This window comes from Brachycentrus maculatus, unplaced genomic scaffold (assembly GCF_059751285.1).
Source record: "Brachycentrus maculatus isolate JH-2025_06_01 unplaced genomic scaffold, ASM5975128v1 h1tg000057l, whole genome shotgun sequence".
Lineage (NCBI taxonomy): Eukaryota > Metazoa > Arthropoda > Insecta > Trichoptera > Brachycentridae > Brachycentrus > Brachycentrus maculatus.
In genome coordinates, this window is record NW_028280811.1 from 1,114,043 (window position 1) to 1,136,254 (window position 22,212).

At 34.8% G+C, this 22,212-nt stretch overlaps 2 protein-coding genes across 5 annotated transcripts; one reads left to right on the forward strand and one right to left on the reverse strand.

Moving 5' to 3' along the window:
* Positions 1-462: 462 nt before the first annotated feature.
* Sps1 (inactive selenide, water dikinase) lies at positions 463-2,566 on the reverse strand. Its single transcript, XM_088278429.1, has one exon. The coding sequence runs from the start codon at positions 2,097-2,099 to the stop codon at positions 888-890; it is 1,212 nt and encodes a 403-aa protein (XP_088134555.1). The 5' UTR covers positions 2,100-2,566; the 3' UTR covers positions 463-887.
* Positions 2,567-2,591: 25 nt separating this feature from the next.
* On the forward strand, positions 2,592-14,744 carry LOC148311758 (uncharacterized). Of its 4 annotated transcripts, none has more exons than XM_088278426.1 (11): positions 2,592-2,888; positions 3,245-3,381; positions 4,493-4,694; positions 6,027-6,270; positions 6,826-6,996; positions 7,837-7,980; positions 10,107-10,411; positions 11,735-11,867; positions 12,737-13,019; positions 13,927-14,145; positions 14,405-14,744. In XM_088278426.1, the coding sequence occupies exons 1-11, from the start codon at positions 2,830-2,832 to the stop codon at positions 14,518-14,520; spliced, it is 2,013 nt and encodes a 670-aa protein (XP_088134552.1). In that variant the 5' UTR covers positions 2,592-2,829; the 3' UTR covers positions 14,521-14,744. The 4 variants fall into 4 exon arrangements, with proteins under 4 accessions (XP_088134552.1, XP_088134550.1, XP_088134551.1 ...); XM_088278424.1 differs by having other exon boundaries at positions 2,704-2,888; positions 12,725-13,019; positions 14,405-14,649; XM_088278425.1 differs by having other exon boundaries at positions 2,704-2,888; positions 12,725-13,019; positions 13,933-14,145; positions 14,405-14,649.
* Positions 14,745-22,212: the final 7,468 nt, after the last annotated feature.

Here is a 22,212-nt window from a genome sequence, read left to right on the forward strand (position 1 = left end):
TCATCCGTTTTATATGCTAACTGGCGTGCCAGACGGTAAATATCGTGTAGTGCACAAACACCCTATGGCTTTACTCACGGGTAGGTACTATTTATGCATTTTTCTTTATCTGCATCATTGGCACATGGGGCAACGTGTATCAGACCTTTTTTCTCATAAAACCTGGTAAAGCCACCCTTCAAAAGTGAGATGTCAGATAAGTCATTGATTAAATTTGGGACATGGTCATCAAATATTTCAACCAGCAAGAAGAGAAAGCTAAATACATGGATATTATAATGATAGACGAATGGAATAAAAATAATAGAATTATTTAATTAATTTCACTGTATAAATTATTAGAATACCATTTTTCAAATGATTCACTCGATGCCCAAAATTACTTGAAGTAATGTTAACCAAGGAGTGGGTGGTATCTAGTTGCCAATTAAAATATATCTACATAATTAAATAATAAAAGGCTCATAGAAAATAAACTTTATTTATACTTTATTTTTGTTAGTGTTTACATTATACTGTTTGATTACAATATTGTTTAAAAGTGAATAAGACAAATATAAATGTGAAGTGTGAATATTCTTAGGATAAAACTAGATTAGAAGAAAACTTGGAGTTCCTCCATTTAATCACATATTTAAATTTATACACCAGTTCCAAAGCGATTAATGACCTTTGAAAAATAGAAACACAAAATACACGCAGACCAACTTAACTATTTTGATTATAACTACATAAATCTATTAAAATAATATGTTCAAGTATTCCCCAAATTCTTTACAAGTCGATACCACAGTTTGGAATCATCGCAAATGCGAATTTTTAAACTTACGAAAATGAAAAGAGAACAATCCCCTCCAGAGCACCGCGCGTCGTCTCGTCGGTAATGTTTAATCTTTGGCGGGAACTTCGATCACTCTGGGCTTGTCGATGATGCGCGCGGTGCGGTTGCCCTTCTCCACGATCCCGATGATCCACGCCTGGTAGCCTTCCTGCTTCTCGATGTCCTTGCAGTAGGCGGCGGCCTGCTCGCGCGGCAGGCAGATGAGCAGCCCCCCCGAGGTCTCGGCGGAGTGGCCCTGCAGCAGCTGGAACATGTTGCCGCAAGCCTTGGCCACGGCCGCCATCTTGGCGATCACGGGCAGGTTGTGGATCACGAAGGACACCTCGTTCTTCTGGTGCGAGGCGAGGTTCTGCGCGTGGCCCAGCAGCCCGAAGCCGGTGATGTCGGTGGAGCCGTGCGCGTTGTACTTGTGCATGAGGCGGGAGGCGATGCGGTTGAGCCGGCTCATGCTGTCCATGGCGCGGTGGTAGGCCTTGCGCACGTCCTCCTCCGACACCACCAGCTTGATGCGGTTCCAGCGCTCGGGCTGGTCCAGCCACTGGTGCGCGTTGACGGCCACCTGCGTGCCCAGCGGCTTGGTGAGCACCAGCACGTCGCCCATCACGGCGTTGTCGGGCACGATGTACTCGTTGGGCTGGCAGATGGTGGACGCCACCCCGCCGATGGTGCACCAGGGGTTCACGACCGTCTGGCCGCCCGTCACGGACGTGCCGGCCTCCAGCGCCGAGTCCTTGAAGCCGCGCATGATGAGCGGGATCACCACGTCGCGCTCCTTCTCCGTCATCTTGGTGGACACGCCGAGCAGCATGAGCATGTTGTCGCACTCCGTCACCCCCATGGCGTACAGGTCGCTGAGCACGTTGGCCGAGGCTATCTTGCCCATCATGTAGGGGTCGTCCACCAGCGGGTAGAAGAAGTCCGTGGTTTGCACCAGGCATAGGCCGCCGTGGCGCAGGGGGGTCACGGAACAGTCGAGACCGATGCCGATGCGGGGGATGGCCATATGCATGAAGTGCGAGTGTTCGTCTTGGGAGTTGTAATCCTGCTGGAGGGATTCCACCAACTTGTTGAGCACATCTTGGGGAACTTTGCAGCCGCGACCTTTGAGGTCGGCGAATCTCGTAAGACGGAAACTCGCTTCCAAGTCGTGCGCCAGAGGATCGAATGGGCGGCGTAAAGCTAGTGCGTTCGGGTTTCCTCCCATCTCCAGCTGCGCAACCCCCAGATTATCCTGGCCTACGGTTTGATAATCGCCCATCGCGCACTATTAAACTTTAAAACAATACAGGAAAACACGATGTAGTAAGGTTCCGAAAACACCAGCCGGAACGTGACAAGGCCAATAGACGGACGCTTGCAAAATGGCGTTCACCTTCGGTCTGCACAATGCGCCGGCGCAAACCAAAAGTAAGCGGTGATTGGTTGAAATTTGATTTCCAGATACAATACGGGTCGTGATTGGATAAATCGGGCTTCGAAAACGCTTTTGGGAGAAGTCAGTTTTTCTCCTTGACGTCGGCCGGTGATGTCGTTATATTCTATTCGTATTTAAAATACCGATTCTTTTAATCGATGAATGCAAATCTAATGGAAAAATCACGCGATTTACTTCGATGGACAGGGTTGTCACGAACTAATAGTGTTTTATCCAAAAATTCTTAGATTTTTAGTTGGTGTACGGGCTCAGTGCTGCCATTGTGGAATTAGTATTTTTCTTTTCTCTTCTGCTCCGCCGTCTTCGTAACAAGACGTAGTTTTTATATAGGGAATTCGTGAGATTTTAAATCATGACATGACGCGGACGGCTATTTTACGATTCAAACGTATTGTGAAAGTTATTCGCGACTTCAATCTGTAACAAGTTAGGAAGCTCGTCAGTGCCTTATTATTGTTGTTTTATCGCGTTATGACAAGTGTTTTTCGAACAAGTGTAATATGAAATAATATCGAAAATCCGCTATAGAATCCGTTTTAAAACGGCTTGGAAAATGGCACAAAATACCTGGAAAAAATGTGAAAACGAAGCTGGCTTCCCGTACTATATCAGGTTTGTAATAAATTTGTTATTATTTGATTAGATGTCAATTTCTTCATATCTAAAAGTTCGTTAAAAATTTGTCCAAAGACTGACTAATTGAATTTCTCAGAAATTAAGTAAATTAAGACGATATTATAAACAAGATATCAGTTTCCAAAAATACACCATCGATACATGTTAAACATGGTATTGTTGTAATTAAATCTGGGCATAATTATTTTTATTATTATTTCTAAACGTAAACAAAATTTCGAACGGTTTTTTGTCATGCTTTTGACAGGAAACAAAATGTATCAGTGGTGAAAGTTTTCAATATGTGCATTCGTTATCACTGTAATTGTAATATTACTACTGTATTATTCCAGCGACGAATCGTCTGTGAAGCAATGGGATCATCCAGCATTTGCAGATATTATTGCGAAGATGAATCAGGCTTGTGATATCCGATATGCCGTGTATCGAATGGCCTATAAAATAATATCTCTTCAAGAAAGTTTAAAAGGTAAGAGTATAGTTTTACAAGGATTTGAAATATTTTGAAACTTATTTTTAGCAGTCTAAAATGAGTTTTATAAAAAAAATAAGATTGACTTCGCCACTTGCGGTTATGTAGGTCATTTAGAATTCTCTGATAACTTATAATTTTCTCATTTGTTTTGCCAGCATAATCATTGTCAGAGCAATTTTTTTTCTATTACCAATGCATTATCCAATATATTATCCAATATTATTGGAACAGTGACTGGTTTTAAAAGATTTATTTGTGTATTTCATAAATCATTACAATTATCAACCATAAGTCACCCATAATATATCAAATAATGAAAATTGAGACTACTAAAATGTTAACAAAACTGCATTTTATAATTGACGAGTATGACAATTTTATCAATTAACGTATCGCCCACTCCTTTCAACGTCATATAACAAAAATCGTCAATTTTCAGTTGTGCATGTTTTCGGAATGCTTAGAAAATGTACTATATCCCAGCAAACACAGCATATTTTTAACTTAATATTTACCGGCTACAGGGCAGAAAGTGTTGTTTTTGCATTGTTTAGAAAAGGTATTGTTTAATTATTTTTTTTAATATACTGAATGTTTTTAAAATGGAGAAAAACCCGTCAGATTTTACCTAAAAAGATCTGTTGCACAGTAAAAAGGTCAAAAGTGGTTTGATATTTATTTTTAAAACATTTCATTATATTCTTAAACTTTAAAAATGATATATGACGTTGTTGAAAGGAGTGAGCGATATGTAAATATTCTGTTTTTTTTATACACTTACTTTTTTATGCTTTTATTACTACAAAAAGTTGGCATCATTCCTGTTAATATTGGATATCAACATATTTATTTCATCAAAAAGTTGGAGCGGTTTTTCATCAACCTCGACCCTAATTGGTATACTAATCACAACAAGTAACTGCAAACCCAATTCCTATTTGTATAATGTTTTTTGGTGTCTCTCGCGCTCCACCAAAAGTTAGCAAATAGGACGCTTATAAGCATCACCCTCTCTCTACCAACAGTATATAAAAGACGCTTTTAAGCATTTCCTGCAAACAATGTGTTAATATTGGATATTAATAAATGTAACTTTTATCTTTAGTGCCCAGTGTCCGCATAATTGCTAGAGTGTTCAGTCACCACTGCCTGAGTCTATCTGAGAGTACGTTTGTGCTCGAGCCCTTTGAATTGGAAGCCATCTTGACTGACATTTATTTTGCTGCCCACAAAGAGGGTACTTTTGTTGGTGATGTCGATCTGGCTACGGAACTTGCTCTCAACTTTCTATTGAATGTGTATGATAGGTAAGTTTATACTTTAATCATTTTATTGACCTTTAAATTTATTTTAAGTATACTGGGCGAAAAACATGGTTCTTTAATTAATTAATTAATTTACTTGCATACAGGGGGTATGCATGAATTTTTTTCGAAAATTAAGGCTTATTTGTGAAAAAAATGGTTATACATTCAATGTTCCGAGTATTGTCCATGCGAAGCTACGACATTTGCCCATCTTTCTGACAGTTTGTGGATTCCATCCCAAAAGAACTTCACCGGCTTGGCGGCCAAGAACGAATGGAGACAATTTTTGATAACCTGTTCTGAAGTGAAGTGTATTCCGGTGAGGGCATTCTGCATTGATCTGAACAAGTAGTAATCAGAAGGGGCTATCTCTGGGATATTAGGCGGGTTTCAAATGCATATAGTCACGGGTGAGGTAGAACTTACCACCCACTGTTTTACAAATAGTTTTCAACTGGTCTTGCAACATATGGCACGTCTCTTGGCACGTCACTTGCAACGATGGCTTGGCTTCAATTCATACGGCACCCAATTTCCAAGCTTTTGGATGAATCCCGATGCTTTTAAACATCGGGAAATGGTTGCTTGATCAACTCCCAATTATTTTGCAAGTTCTTCTTGCGTTTGGCACACATCTTCATCGAGCAATGCCTCCAATTCTTCATCTTCAAACTTTTTTGGCTGTCCTGGTCATTCTTGTCTTCTAAGTCAAAATTGCCACTTATAAACTGTGCAAACCACTTCTGGTACGTTCAATCAGCTAGACCATGGTCACCATAAACCTCCACTAAAATACGGTGACTTTCGGTAGCACTTTTCTTCATGTTAAAGTAATGAAGAAGAACTCCCCGTAAAAACACTTTATCTGGCACAAAGTTGGACATTTTCAAATTGTTGTTTACGCTTCAACCAAATGATATATACTGAAAAAGACGCGCAATGATGGTAGCTTTCAAATGAATATAGTCACTGATGAACACGACGCGTAATAATACTAGTAACACCCTCTCTTAGGAAACCGCATGAATTAATGCATACTACCAATACTTTTTACAGGTTTTACATAAAGTTTTATTTTTATAAATCAGTCTCGATAAAGAAGCGGTTAGCTTCGAAACCGGTAGAGATTATAATTAAGTTAAAATAAAATATTTATATCGATTTTAAAACAAAGTTACATTTTAATTATTTAATTATTACATTTTTGTATTACATATGTCAAACTGTGAAAAAACATTGTTTTACTATTCTCTCGTTCTACTATTTTTGTTGGAGGACAATTCCTTGAAGGATTATATATTAAGTGGCTCATGTTTGTATCCTGTCGCCCAGGGAGCGCGTGTCGTCCATCAGCGTGCAGGCGGCCAAGGCGGGGCTGGCGCTGGTGTCGCGGTGCGGGCGGCGCGAGGCGTGGCGGTTCCTGCTGGGCGCGGCCGCCGACCACAACGGGTGCGCGCGCCCCCGGCGCCTCGCGGGGCTGCTGGCCCGCGCGGCCGCAGTGCCCGAGTACCTCGGCGAGGGCGCCACCTTCGGGCGCCACGCCGTGCAGCCCGAGGTCGACCGCTGCTTCGCCAAGGTCTTTTTCTTTACTCGAAAATATTCTCTTCTCTGTCTTATTCCTCATTACTAAGGGTTGTGATCCTTGTCGAAGCAATGACTCTTCTTCAGTTATCCTTTGACTGCGCTGCACATAGCGCTCTAACCTGTGGTATCGAAAGGACTACATTCCCTTTGATTATTTATAATTCACAATTACCCAAATTCGACTTTTAATTCTACAAAATTATTTACTAACTTTCCATCAAAATATTACAACTTTATGCACCTGATACTTTTCTGTTGTCTCTGAGGGGGTATCCGAAACTTCCACTCAAATGCCCAAACCATCTTAACAAACCTTTGTTAATTTTATTGAAAATGCTTATCTCAGCCTTGCATTAATTCATTCTTTTCTGTAGACAGAGTTACCACACAAATTTCATTATTTTCTCGCCAAATTTGTTTTTTAATTACTATATCTTTCAGTTGTTATGAATTCATTTTATCACTTTATAGTTATTTTGCAGTTAAATTTCTAACTCAACTAAATTATCACCTTAAATGGAATATAAATTTAGTCTAATAATTGCAGACTCCCGGTATGCTGGGTTTATCAGAGCATGGACTGATGGAATGGCTTGAAAGTGGACCAGCCATGCTGGCATGGACTGACGTGTGCGAGAGACTACGGATTTTGAGGGCCACTCCCCAAACTTCCATTTCTCCCTGGAAGTGCTCGCTTTGTTCCACAAAAAACCCCTTTGTAAGTAACAAGACCATAAATAATATACAGTGAAACCTCTATCTATCGTTCTTCAATAATCATTTTCCCGGATGTGTCGTTTATTTCTTCTACCCGAATTCATTTCATGCAAAAACAGATTGCATCAATCGTTTCTATCCAGTCGTTTATCGCATTCATCATTTGAATTACGCTGCGTACGCAGAGTCAAACTGGTGCATAAGTCGTTTTAAAGATCACCACGGTCTTGTGTACAAGATTATCGCAGGATGCATCCGTAGATCTGGAAAGAACTTCGTTGTTTATAAATGAGCTTCTAAAACTGTTGGAATGTTATGAGCCTCGAAATATTTACAATGCCGAAGAGGTCGATATTGATTAAGCGGAGCCGCTGCCTGTACCTCCATTTTCAGAAGCATGCATACTTTTTGAATGATTGAAAATGTTCTACTACACAATTCAATAACTGATGCCGAAAGAAATCATTTGCAAAGCCAAAAATATACTGCTGACTTTTGAAAATAAGTCCATAAAAAAAAAAATTATTAATGACAGAATATTAACAATGCAATAAACTCTAATATTATTTTTTTTTGGATCTGTTCAACTTTTTTTAATTATTTTATATTTATTTGGATCTAAAATTTGTATTCTTCTTATATTTTTAACCTACCAATGGTTATGCAGATTGGGAGGACAGTATCGTTACACTATCGTATCTCCTTGTGTATTGACCTCTTAATCCCGCATTCATTGTTTATTTCAATAGGTCCCTTTAAAAAACGATAGATGTTTCACTGTAATTGTGGCAAAAATGCTGACAACTATAGATTTCGTTTTGATAAGCTTTATTTTTTACAGGGATTGAAGTTCAAATGTACTAGATGTTGGGGTATGCTGCTTTGTGAGCGATGTTACTTGTATAATGAAATCAAAACCAGTTCCGGAAGCATCATCCATCGACACAAAAAGTCACATTCTGTTAAGGAAATTGTCGATTCTCAGGTAATTACTTTCTGTATCAATCACGTTAAGTGCAATTTTTTTTTATGGTGCCATAGCGTATTGGGTAGACATTTATCTGCGAGACTGGAGTTGTCAGTTTGATTTCTGTCAATTGCATTTTTTTAAAATGGTCTGATTGTTTTTGATATATTTTTCACATCTACCTTTACTGTCTTTACTATCCTATCTGCAGGCAAGCCTCTTTAATGGAGACTTTATGGGTTATTCAAAAAAAAAATCTTTATCAGTTATATCATTTTGCTCTTTTAATTTTTTAACTTAATTAACTACAATTTAATTCAATGTCTACTGTGCTTCCAGTTTCCATATACCCATTTGTGAGTATTTTTTAACTTCTAAGGTAGTGAGTTTTGGTATGATGTAAGTACCATACGGAGTGAGTTATTTTATAAAAATTAAAAATAAAAAGTATTATGTTTAACGACTTCAACACAATAATCAAAAATAAAACTTTCCATTTTTCAAAGAAAAAAAAATTAAAACTTACCATTTTTCAAAGTTTTTATTGAAAAATCGTATGTTTATTTCAGGTGTCGTCAACTATTGGTTGCGGTGTCAAAATATTCGTACACTAGTCTAATCAGTAATAATCTTCACTCCACTAAAAGTAATTGAAAACTTACACTTACAAAATAATTAAAAATACATATAAATGCATAGATGAAACACAAAACATGACTAATAATGTTTTTTAGTGTGGTAGGCTTTGAAACATGGATGTATACACAAAGCGACGTTGCACACTTCACACATGAATTTTGTATCTTTTCTTGCTTGTAAGCATCACTATCTCTCTTTTGTCTTTCCATTTTAGAGCCATCAGTCCATCAGAGTGATAAAAAGTGACTTCTCCTTTTTTCATTTTATTTGTACTGATCTTCGGCATATTTTTCCTGTTTGTTTTTGCCGTTCCGCAGGCATTCGTTTTATTTTCTAACAGAAAATAAAACAAAGCGGGACTGGTATACCAATTGTCTACATACCAGATTGGCTACAGTCGAAATTATATAACGTGGGGACAAAATCACTATCAAACCATTTACGCGCTTCTTGTCTTCTACGTTTAGATGTAGACAGCTCTGGGTCATCTTCTACCTCTGACGATGAAGATTCTTCAGAAGAGCTATCAAACTCAATAGGTAAATCGTCGATATTTTCGTATAACTCTTCATCGTCGCTTTCAACTAAAGCATCGAAGATGTCCTTTTCAATAAAACTATGCGACGTGATCGTAAATTGAGAGACAGATAATTTATAAAAGAAAAATTACAACACAAAAATTCCACAACACTACGAACGGACTTTCGCTATCAAATAGTACGTAAATAAAGGTATGCAAAGAATAAAAATATTGTCAATAAAACACAAAAACACCAAACAAAATACTTTTTTTTTTTAAATAAAACCGTGTTCAAAAACTTTCAAAAAGTAATCACCAAACAATATAAATAATAAAAACTATATAAAAATGCAACTTTCGCGGGAGAAATATACGTATACGCGATGACATGCGCGCACGTGTTCAAACTGGTTTCGAACACCACGAAAGATGATTGTGACGTCACACATATTTTGAAATCGCTTTTGTAAAGTCGATAATACCGCTAATTTCGTTTAGTTTTTAAAATATAATGGGGGAAAGCCGCTAGATGCCGTTGGTTAATCCATTTCTGACGTTTACTTATGAATAAAGCCTGTATGACCATAACCGTACCGGTACGGCCATACTTCGATTTGCAATGACATTTACCGCCGTACGGGTACGGCCATACTACCTTAGAGGTTAATACTATACTTAATAGCAAAGTCTATATTTAATAGCAAAGTCTATGTATTCTTCTTCTTACCCTTATCTGTACCCAATAGTGCATAGGATGCTGCATCATATTGACACAGTGTTATCTTGATCATTACTTACATGAAAATACGTGTCGCGTTTCGTCTTCTTAGGACATTATCAAACACTCAATAGTGTTTGATAATGTCCTAAGAAAACGAAACGCTTCACGTATTAACATATACATAAATAAATGTAGAATTCAATCCAACATATATTGTTTTATTTTGGATATATTACCCAACATTCAATGAGTGCATTTTTCTAGGCCATGCCGTCCAAGTGCATGATCGGGCTCGTGAGGAGTGTGAAGCGTGTGCTGAACTGCCCCTGTCCCACGGCTTGCCGCAGGGGGCCCGCCCTCGCCGCCAACGTGCAGTTCCCTCTGCAAGGCGCCCCGGGCAAGGAAAACAGGCATCCCGGCTCGGCGGGGGATGCGGAACAACCCGCCCAGTGCAATCAAGAGAACAGGAAGATATTCACTTCCACCATCGGGAGGGCTTCTGGGAAACTGATATCGGACCCAAAAATGGTGCTCCAGGATATAATCGCTCAGCTGGAATCACAAAACAAGTTAGTATATAGTATATATATATAGTTTCTTCTGTAATGTAACATTGTTAAGAAAAAAACTCACTACTCATATTCCCTATATAGTTAGTATATAGTTTCTTCTGTAATATAACATCGTTAAGGTATAGTTTCTTCTTAGTTCTTTATTCTAGTTAGTATATAGTTTCTTCTGTAATGTAACATCATTAAAAAAAAACTGACTACTCATATTCCCTATAGATATAGAAGTGACTGTTACAATCTATCAGCAATCAAATGTGGAGGTCCTCATCAAAACGTTACATTTCCATTATAAATGATTTTTAAGTAGTCATGAATTCTACCTTGTAAAATTGTTATGTTCGGGTGTGCGATTTTATGATTTCATATTGGTTTAACACAGGATTGATCACATTTTGTCACAACTTTAATTAAGATTTCGATAGAATACAGTAAACATAACAGATTTGTATATAAAGGATTTTTTTGTGCAATATTGGAAATATAACTTTTTGGTGAGGACCTACACAAATATCTTTTGGCAATGGCGTGTATCTCAAACCATCTGAATTCCTTTGTAGTCAGGGCTAGTAGAAAAACAAGGGACGTTTGCTTATCATGTGTACGTCAATTACAGTGTAAAGTTTATATAAAACCCTTATCCGCACCGGAGTGGTGCATAGGGCACTGTGTCATATAAACGCAGTGTTATCTTGATCGTTTATACATGAAGGAAAGGTGATCAGCCCTCCGCTTCAGGTACCAGTCCAGGGTAATATTGAATAAATATTACAGTGAAAAAATCACTCATATTTATTCTTACCCCCCCTGGGAATCGAACCCGGGTCCTCCAGAACGGTAGCCGAGCGTGCTGACCATTACACTACGGAGGCGGATATAATTAGCAAAAAATCACTTATATTTATTTTACCCCCCTTGGGAACCCGGGACTTCCAGAACGGTAGCCGAGCGTGCTGACCATTACACTACGGAGGCGGACAAAAACGTGTGTACGTCAATTACAGTGTAAAGTTTAGTTTAAGTATTAAAATGCTAATGTATTAAAAACTATTGATTTTAGTTAATAATTTTGCATATTGTATTCCTCTCCAGTTATCGAAGTCCCCTTTAAACTTAAACCTTTCCTTGTCTTTTCTTATTGTGAGAAACTTACGAAGGATTAACTTGACTCGTGTTATGATACCCTCCCATTAGCCATAAATACTGTGAAAAAAATCATCTGAAGTATGACTGATTTTCTGAAACTGCGGTAAATAATACTTTGTTGAATCACAAGTGAGTATGTTGTTTTATAAGTATTAATGAATAATTTTTTTATGACAGGGCCCTGAAGAACCTGTCCAATCTTCTGAATGAGGTGCAGCAAGTGAACAGTGTGGACCGAAGGATACAGCACAAAGTGGACAACCACTGGGGACAGATTGCAGTACAGATTAACAGACTCAAGATGTTCAAGGTTAGACCTCTCCTAGCAATAAGCCTGCCTAAAATTGACAATTCCGACAAAATATATTGTATTCAACATTAAAAAATGAACCTTTAGTGAATAATATTAAATAATTAATGAAATAATAATTTACAACATTTTGAGTGTGTCCAAATACTTGTTCACAAAATCTGGATTATCTCCAATTACAGGAGTTATTTTCATATTATTTTTTGACATCTCATCAAAAAATAAAAAGCTTCTTTACATCTCACCAATAGATGTCTCTAGTCAAGTTCTAGTGATTCAAGAACAAGGTTTCTAAATTGGTTCATATATATAGAACTTCCGAGAATTTGAGTAGTGTAGTTGTCAATAATGGGTAGAATTGGTGAATGTTACACGTGTGTAAAGTGAAACCAGCCTATGACGGTTGTCAACCCCGTAAATGTCCAGACTTCCATATTCTTCTTCATCTTTGATGAGATGTCAAAAAATAATATAAAAATAATAATTTAGTTAATAATTTAATCTACTGAATCCTTTACTGTCTTCATTTTCAACCAATAATTAAATTTTTGGAAAATTGATTTAATGGTTGAGTATTATGATAGTTTATCATGTGCACTTAAAATAATTCATGAAGTTTTCCACTAGTACTTTCAATAGTTTATCTTAAAAGAAATATGAGAGGTCTCATATATTTGTTGTCTTCTGAAATATTTATATTTTTGGGGGATTCGGACACTTTTTATTTCCCGAGATTCAATTACATTTTGGCAAAACGATTCTTACACCATTTATGCCTGAAAATGTTTGATATATTCCCCTGATATTAGTACACTAACAATCAAAATTTGCATTGTATGCCATATTTATGAAAGCAGTCAATTTTTCAGGAAAACTTGCTTCCGGAATGCGAAGAGTCTACGGAGCCCGGGCAGGCGGCCGACAAGACGTTGCCTCTGCAGCGCCATCTCCGCATGGAAGCCTTCGAGGCCTTTAGTCCCATTCCCATGATGCCCAAAGAGTGCATCAACGAGACCACCATCATGGAGCACAAGAACATCGCTCCCGCGGATGATGCACAGAGACCTGATAAGGCCACTCCGACTACTCACTACTATGATGATAGCATCTCCAAGGTGTCTATGGGTGATATCAGCTCCTGGTTTTCAAACGGTAACTTGTTATTATATACTTTTTCTTTTTTCTTTTGACCCTTATTCGCACCCAATGATGCCTAGGGCACTCCATCGAAGCAACGCAGTGTGATCTTGATCGTTTATTGCATGAAGGCAATCACTCTTGCACTTCAGTCCAGGATAATATTAAATAAATATTAGTCTGTAAAATCACTAATATTTATTTTCACCCCCCTTGAGAATCGAACCCGGGACCTCCAGTACGGTAGCTAAACACGCTGACCGTTACACCACAAAGGTGGACAAATTCCATATGTGAAATATACATGTACATACATACATTTATTTATGAATTCATAAACATAATTAACATGTTTTTTTTGTAGAGACCCACCAAGCCACCTTATGTGTCTTGTCGGTGGAGTTGTTTTTACATGTTTTTTTTTTAAAATCATTTTAAACACATTTTTATTTTTAATAAAAATTATTTTACAATTTTAACAGTATTAACTCTTGATCATTTACCCATTCCTTTATTTTGCCTTTGCCTTATATATAGAAATAGAGGAGGGACCAAACATCAATAATAATGCGAAAAAAAAAAGTACAAAAATACGGTCCATGATTAGGATTTATAGTTCTGATGACTGCATAGTTCGGCCGAGTTAAAAACTGCCCCCATGACTACATTCTCCATTTAGAAATTTTAACATTGTGCATTTTAATTCTTTTTACTTTTTTAGAAACTTCAGTTATGGTGCATGTGTGAAATTATGACCCAAATGCCTCTTATTTTAACTTTTGTCAGTATTTTGTACAACATTTTCGGAATCCACACAAAATATCCAAAAATGTATCTACAAATTACCCACATATAGTAAAATAGAATATGGGGGCTTACAGCTTTATCTTGGACAGTTATACATTTGGTTTGTTTTTACCAGAAACAGATGCAGAGAAGGAAGCCAAGGATGTTCCGTCCGGCACATCGCAGAGAAAGAAGAGGGCTTTCGGTCCGGGCCCGTCCAGTTCCGAGGACAAGTTCAATGCGGACCTGGAGAGTGTGGCCACCTCCAACAACAAGATGAAGGAGCTCAACGCTGACCTTGACAGTGTTCTGGACAGGCTGCAGTCCATCCTAGCCAATAACTTCACTCTGGATGGTATGTTAATGCTTAGAGGTTCTTTTTCTACTTCTTTTTGCAGATCCTAGGGATCTGTTTGTGCCTCCGCATGTCGCTCTTAAGATGTTGACTCCCAGCTGTCTTTCCATCTTTTCGGAGGTCTGCCTGGGGGTCTGCGTCCTTCAGGATTGCCTTGGAGTGCGATACGTGGAATTCTGTCTTCTGACATTCTGTTTATATCGTAACCGTTTTCTCATTTTTATTATCATTATAGATGGTGTTAATTTTGTATTTACAGAAACTAACTTTGACAATACACAGCTGAAAGAAACAGCTAATGAGATGGAAGGTCTTCTGGGGACACTGATAAGAGGGGTTGAGCAACGGAGGACAATAAAAGGCGACAAAATATAATATTGGTAACCGTGACTTTATATGTTAAGCCTTATCTCGAGTCTATGATCTTACTGTACATATAAGAGGAACATTGAACATATTGAATATAATTTATTTATTTCAACATTAAGTACAATGTAGATACATATAGATATAAATAAAATGAACTCATTAAGAACAAGACTGCTTATGTTCATAGAGGGAGTTAGCCAAGATGTATGTGGTTGTAAACAACAAAAAAACTGTAACCAATGAAATGATTTAATTAATTAATTCGGGAGTGTAACATCTATTCATTTTTAATTCAGATTTCACTTGGTAAATACCACTATCTCTTAAAATCTATTGTGACATGTCGCTCACTCCTTTCAAGAACGTCATAAATCAAAAAACTTGATTTTTCAGGAGAACGTTTTTAAAGTTTAAAAATATAATACAATTGATTAAAAATGAATACAAAGCCACTTATTGAACTTTTTACTGTGCAACAGATCTTTTTAAGTGAAACCTGAAGGTTTTTTCTCCATTTGAAAAGTATTTAGTATATTTAAAAAAACTAATTAAACAATACCTTTTTTTCAAAATGCAAAAACAACACTTTCTGCCCTGTAGCGGGTAAATATTGAGTTAAAAATATGCCTCTTTTGCTGGGATATAGTACGTTTTATAGGCATTCCCAAAACATGCACAACTGAAAATTGATGATTTTTGATTTATGACGTTCTTGAAAGGAGTGAGCGATGTGTTGTGATGCGTTCCGCATCATTTTCAAACACTATATGTTAAGCTAAGTCTTAATTTTAAATTGAATGTTAATGGATGAAGAGGGAGTAAAAGCTGTGTCTTATTTTTATTTATTAATTTTTATTTTTATTTTATCAGTGGAAACATAGACAATGGGGGGGAGTCATTGTCATATTGTTAATTGTCGTATTATTTACATTTTCATGAATTTCTTTTTCAAAAATTTGCAGTATATGACTTCGTATTAGTAATTTTTAGGATTTCCAACATCCCAAGGACACAAATTTAGCTTCATATATCGCTCACTCCTTTCAAGAACGTCATAAATCAAAAAACTTGATTTTTCAGGAGAACGTTTTTAAAGTTTAAAAATAGAATACAATGTATTAAAAATAAATATCAAGCCACTTATTAAACTTTTTACTGTGCGACAGATCTTTTTAGGTAAAACCTGAAGATTTTTTCTGCATTTGAAAAATATTTAGTATATTTAAAAAAAAAGTAAACAATACATTTTTCTCAAAATACAAAAACAACACTTTCTGCCCTGTAGAGGGTAAATATTAAGTTAAAAATATGCCTCTTTTGCTGGGATATAGTACATTTTCTGGGCATTCCGAAAACATGCACAACTGAAAATTGTTAATTTTTTATTTATGACGTTCTTGAAAGGAGTGGGCGATATGACTAGTATATAACCACTCACCGAGATTTTTATGTCTACCGGTTTTGAGACGTACCTGTCACTTCGTCAAAGTGATTGTCCTGACGAAGAGAAGGGTACGTCTCGAAACCGGTAGACATAAAAATCTCGGTGAGTTGTTATATACTAGTATTATTAACATTTTTGTAAAAAAATAAATCAAGGAAAAATGACTAACCACAAAGTAAATGCTTTAAATATTAATAATATTGAGAATATCATATATGATGTTTGAAAATTATGCAGAATGCATCGAAACATGTGTCACAATAGATTTTAAGAAACAGGTGATATTTAAATTAAAAATAAAATGATATTCGAAATTATGTCAGAGTTTATCAGTTTTTTTGGATTTTAATTATTTTAAAATGTTGTATTCCTACAAACTAATAGTTACTGTTCTGCACTATAATATGCTAGTATTACTAGTAGAATATGCCTTACATTCCAGCGGCCTGGTCTATGTATATTAGGTTGACATATACTATACTTTTCGAAAATTTATATCATGTGTTCGCGTTATTGCAAATATCTTATATTTGTGTACTAACCTTAAGTAACGAGGGAAGAAATGATATTAATTTACACTTGTATGTTTTTAAGCTTACAATTTAATTTTCTTAACTTTAATTTTGAGATTACAATCATAATTGTATTTCGACTTTAATAGAAGAAAGTAGATATTTATACCAGTTATCTTATAACTTTATAATATAATATAATTATAATTTTTTATATAATAACAGCTTGTTAATTTAATCATGTATACTTTGAATTCTAAAAATATTACAAGCTACCAAATTTTTCAATTCAAAATTTTTTAAAAAATATCTGAGAAAGATGTGAAGAAATTTTTTTATTTCCAATAGAATTGATGGTTTTTTGTTTTTCATCAACAACAAAAATACTTTGAAAACATTGCGGCTCTTGTTTGTACATATATGGAAAATGGAGTAATTTTTTTTTTTAATTCGCAAATTTTAAATATTAAAAAAAAAAATTAAACTCGTTAAATTTTGAATTTCACAAGCTTTTACCGTACCGTAGAATGGGGCTACTTGAACTTTGATGTGTTACTTGAGCCCAGTACAAAAAAAAATTAAATCTGTATTTGGTCTACAATAATGAACGTATTGTGACAATAAGTGTCACCTGTCAGGGAAACAATGAATCATGTCGATACGTTCATTATTGTAGACCAAATATAGATCTGAATATATTTTTTTTGTACTGGGCTCAAGTAATATATCAGTAGCTCCGTTCTGCGGTACTTTGATTTTTAACATTTCTATATATTCCATGTAACAAACAAACCTGGTGAGTAAATGCTCAGATTTGTCTCCATTGTGAATTCAAAAAAATCTTATAACATGAGTATTTGCAATCCCTTACCAATTTTTATGAAGCTGCTTTTTTTGAGAAAACTTGATGTTTTCTAAAGATTTTGACTGTTTTATATTCAATGTATTTTCCTTGTAGCTATAGTGTTAATTATACGAGAGTGATCAGAATCAAATGTGAAATACATATTCCGACCAATGAAATTCCATTTTAAAATATTATATATTAATTTTCATATATTTTTATTAATCAAACTGTACATAATGTATATTTTTTAACTTTAAAAAAAGTCTTATGATATAGATCTTATGATTCAGATTAATAATTTGACCGTAATTAGTAATAAGAAAAATTATATCAAATTTCTAAATTTATATATTTCACTAGCAAATAAATGACAAATTTCATTGAATGAAATTATTTAATATAAGGGTGTAAAATATTAAAAAGTAGAAATTATTAAATATAATGGAAAGAAGGGGAAGAGGCCTATATCCAGCAGTGGAGGTCGGAGGGCTCATAAAGAAGAAGAAAATGAAGGGTATAAATCAAGGGTGGCCAACCCGCGAAGCCCTTACGTGCGGCCCGCGGTCATGTATGAAGAATATATTTTTAAACCTGTGATATATTTGTGATACACGGTTTGATACATCAACAAAATTTATACCCTCAAGTATTATCTATGAGCCAATCATGCATGTTGTTATAAAAAAGTGAACAATATCCGTTCGCACACTCTTCAGCATCGTCAATTTAAGGCAATCTCAAAAAATCTCGAAAACTCAAATTTTGCACTGAGTGGTCATTGATAAATTGCTTTTATTTAAAATGTAATTGTTAATACTGTTTGATTTATGTGTCCTAATTAATCATTTTGATCTTTTTTTTTTCTCAAATTTATATATATTTTGTTGGTTCAAATTGTGTTTTCTTCTCACATCTGGTCGTAGTAATTTTTTCTTTCTTTATAATTACCCTGATTGTACTTTCTGATTACATCTGCATTTGAATTATTTATAATAATTAAAAAATATCAATAAGTATGAAATTCGTTGTTCTAATTTTTTTTCTAATGTCTGTATGCGGCCCTTGGGAAAGTTTTAGGACATATCGCTCACTCCTTTCAAGAAATCAAAAAACTTGATTTTTCAGGAGAACGTTTTTAAAGTTTAAAAATATAACACAATGTACTAAAAATAAATATCGAGCCACTTATTGAACTTTTTACTGTGCAATCTGTTGCACAAAAAAAAAGATGTCTTTTTAGGTAAAACCTGAAGGTTTTTTCTCCATTTGAAAAATATTTAGTTTATTTCAAAAAATAATTAAACAATACCTTTTCTTCAAAATGCAAAAACAACACTTTCAGCTCTGGAGCGGGTAAATATTAAGTTAAAGATGTGCAGCTTTTGCTGGAATATAGTACATTTTCTGGGTATTCCGAAAACATGCACAACTGAAAATTGACGATTTTTGATTTATGACGTTCTTGAAAGGAGTAAGCGATATATGCGGCTCGGGGTATAATTTGGGTTGGCCAGGCCTGGTATAAAATAAAGCTAAGTATTCACTGCGTTAGCGAACATATTAAACTTTTTCCATGGAGATATTCTGATTGCAAAAGCCACAAATATACACTTTCCACAGTGTGCATTCGCTGTCAGCACCCAAATTGTCAATTGTTTCGTGAACAAAGCTTGTGCACGCAAGTTTTTGTTGTTGAATCCAATCAAGATCGGTGTCAGTGGAGTATGAACCTTCCACGCTTGGAGCACATGAATGTATCCACTAGTAGGAAAAAAATAGAATTGTGGAACACTATTTTGTGATTTTAGTGGAGACATGGTTATACATATGTATACTAAAAGATTTGATATTAATTTAGATTAGTAAATTTAGTTTGATAAGATATTCTCAATACGGTATTTCCGGAACTCCCTTTTATTCCACGGATGTGTTTTGACTGTTATTTTGTCCCACCTTTTTACAAGTTCTATGTTATATTTTATCAAAATGAATACAAAATATATTATGAATCATATTTTGACAAAAATATATCCATAATGATCGAAGTAAAAATGTTTATATGTGTAGTATATTTCTAAGTAAAAAAAACTCATTAATTCCATCCATGTTGTGCAAACTGATATTAAAGTACAATTTATATTCAGACTTTATTTACGTGACTTAAATAATAATAAATATATATTTTTTTAATGAAGAGACTGAAATATTGTAATGAAAATGTAAAAAACATTTATCTTCCATTCGTATTTGGTGTAAAAAATGTGGGAAAATTTTGAGGAAAAGATGAGTTGAGTTTTCAGTAGAGGAGGTAAACTTTTTGAATGGGAAATCCAAACACTGCATAGTGTAATACCCTACTTGTTAGCAGACCGGACAGAACTCAAAGACTGCCAATTACTATTGACACATTGCGGACCGCTGGTGACGGAATTTGATAATTATGTACAGTTAAGACCTTAACAAAGAGTACATAATATTGATATAAAAACATTAAATATGTATTTCCTTCTTTTCTGACTTTGAAATGAGGCTGGCGCAAAAGGTAAAAATACCCTTCCCGTCCTTAAGCATCATTAATCATGGGTAGAAATACCTTTCCCGCCTAAAGGGTGTTAACACTGCAATTCTATTCAAAGCCTGATGGATATTTGCGTTAAATTTTTTGGACAAGTTATTTAGTGCTACCAAGGGAAAATAAATTAAATGATTACATCCATTTTCCTATATTGCTATTCTGTAGTATTTTTACTTACAATTGTCCCTTAAGTTTTAGCTTTACTTTTGCTTATTGTTTATTGCATTGTCTTTTTTTACTTGAACTGTTTTCTCATTTTTTCTTGCATCATATTTTGACAATTTTTATTGGTCCATTTGTTACTTTTTGTTTGTTTACGTGCATTCCTCGATTTGTCCTTATATTTACTATATTTTTTACACTATTTTTAAATGGTTTTATTTTTACAGTACATATATCAATAATAGACGAACATCCATAGTGCATTAATTTTCGAAACAGCGATATTGGATTATTGCTGTGTTGTAACAATCCCATATTAATAATAATAAAACCCTTATCCGCACGCCAATGGTGAATAGGGCACTGCTTCATATAAACGCAGTGTTATCTCGATCTTTTACACACGAAGGAAAGGTGATCAGCCCTCCGCTTTAGGTACCAGTCCAGGGTAATATCGAATAAATATTATAGTGAAAAAATCAATTATATTTATTTGACCCCCCCTGGAAATCGAACCCGGGACCTCCAGAACGGTAGCCGAGCGTGCTGACCATTACACTACGGAGGCGGACAAAATCCCATATTACCTTGTATAAAAAATATATGCTTTGTCTCTGTGGAGACATCTATAGTATTTATCTTGATATGTCATCCTTATTTTGAAAATCCAGTGTCTGATAGAATACATTTAAAAATTATAAATATTTTTATACCTTACTCAGAATATTATTAATTTATATTTTTTACAGATTTGTAATTGAGTGAAAGAGTTTATAATTGTATTTAATTGTTTATTAGTAACATATAAAGTTATAAAAATATATTTCACAAAAGTTGTACAAATATTTTTATCTAAAAATAAACATTTTATGTATAAAATTACATCTTTGTTTTTATTTTATTCCATATAACTTATTCAATCTATTAGGACGATTAACACACACAACTGTCATTTGCTGAACTTGTTGCTTTTATTACACCTTTTTTTAGCTACCGTTCTTGGAAATTCTTTAACCGGATCTTTATCCAGTTAGAGGATAATTTTTATAATTTCTTAAGTATGTAGTCCAGGATTTTGGAGGAAGTAGCAAAAAGCAGTTATAAACCGTGTTAATTGTCCAATTATTTTGATTCTAAACAGAACATTCTCGGAAGATGTTGGAAGTGAGAGGTATTAAGTCATGTCATTATTATAAAAGGGAAAATAAATTAATTCTTACATACATAACATTTATATATAGCTAATGTGGTAATAAAATATGCATATCTCTTGGCATATATGTACATAAAATAAAATAAACTTTTTTGATATGTTCAATGATAAATAATATTTACTTGCGCTTATTTTTTGACTGAAAGATAACCTTTTGGACTCTTTACAAAATTGCAGAGGTAAATGAAAGATACATGTTCAGAAAAATATATTATTTCGGTGTCAATGAGATTAAAATCCTAATTATCAGATTGTGGCTTACAATATTTATGTTTAAAAAAAAAAGGTAATGTAGAATCCTTGTGCAAAATGAGATTACTGTATTTTGCTAGAAGGCTGTAAAAGAATATTGTATTCCCAGGACTCTTTAAACAACCAATTAATTCATCACTCGGAAATAATAACAGATTTAACATATTTCGTATTTCAAGTGACTTTAACCAACTGGTGATTACTATGTTTTGCGGGGAGAGTATTTTTAAATTGCATTTTTTTAATACCAGAAAAATTGAAGTAGGTTTTTTTTCTTCTCATTTTCTAAATTCAATGTTCTAAAATATATTTTATCAAACTATGAATCTTTTGAAATGTACATTAATATATCAGTCAAACAAGTTTAGTAAGTTAGAATACTGTTATAATTGGTCATATGTATCCCATTGGTGGAATCTGAGGTAAGTTGAAACAAGTGTAATAATTAATATAATTCATAATAATTGTGTATAAAAAAATTATCTACCTTAATAATAAATTTTAATATGAGTGTATTTTAAATACGGACACCATTCCCTCTAAAACACTTTGCCAATTAAAGTTTTTTGTTTATGATTTTAAGATAAATAAAATCCGGCAAAATGATATTAATTTATAACTGACTGAAAGAGCCAAGAGGGTGACTTTTGGTTACTTAATTTTATTAAATTTTAAATGTATTTCTGCATTTTT

Coding starts and splice junctions, on each gene's coding strand:
- LOC148311758 (XM_088278424.1), top strand. CDS start 2,830: ATGGCACAAAATACCTGGAAAAAATGTGAAAACGAAGCTGGCTTCCCG. Junction 6,997..7,836: donor GTTCCACAAAAAACCCCTTT/GTAAGTAACAAG, acceptor TATTTTTTACAG/GGATTGAAGTTCAAATGTAC. Junction 10,412..11,734: donor CAGCTGGAATCACAAAACAA/GTTAGTATATAG, acceptor TTTTTATGACAG/GGCCCTGAAGAACCTGTCCA.
- Sps1 (XM_088278429.1), bottom strand. CDS start 2,099: ATGGGCGATTATCAAACCGTAGGCCAGGATAATCTGGGGGTTGCGCAG.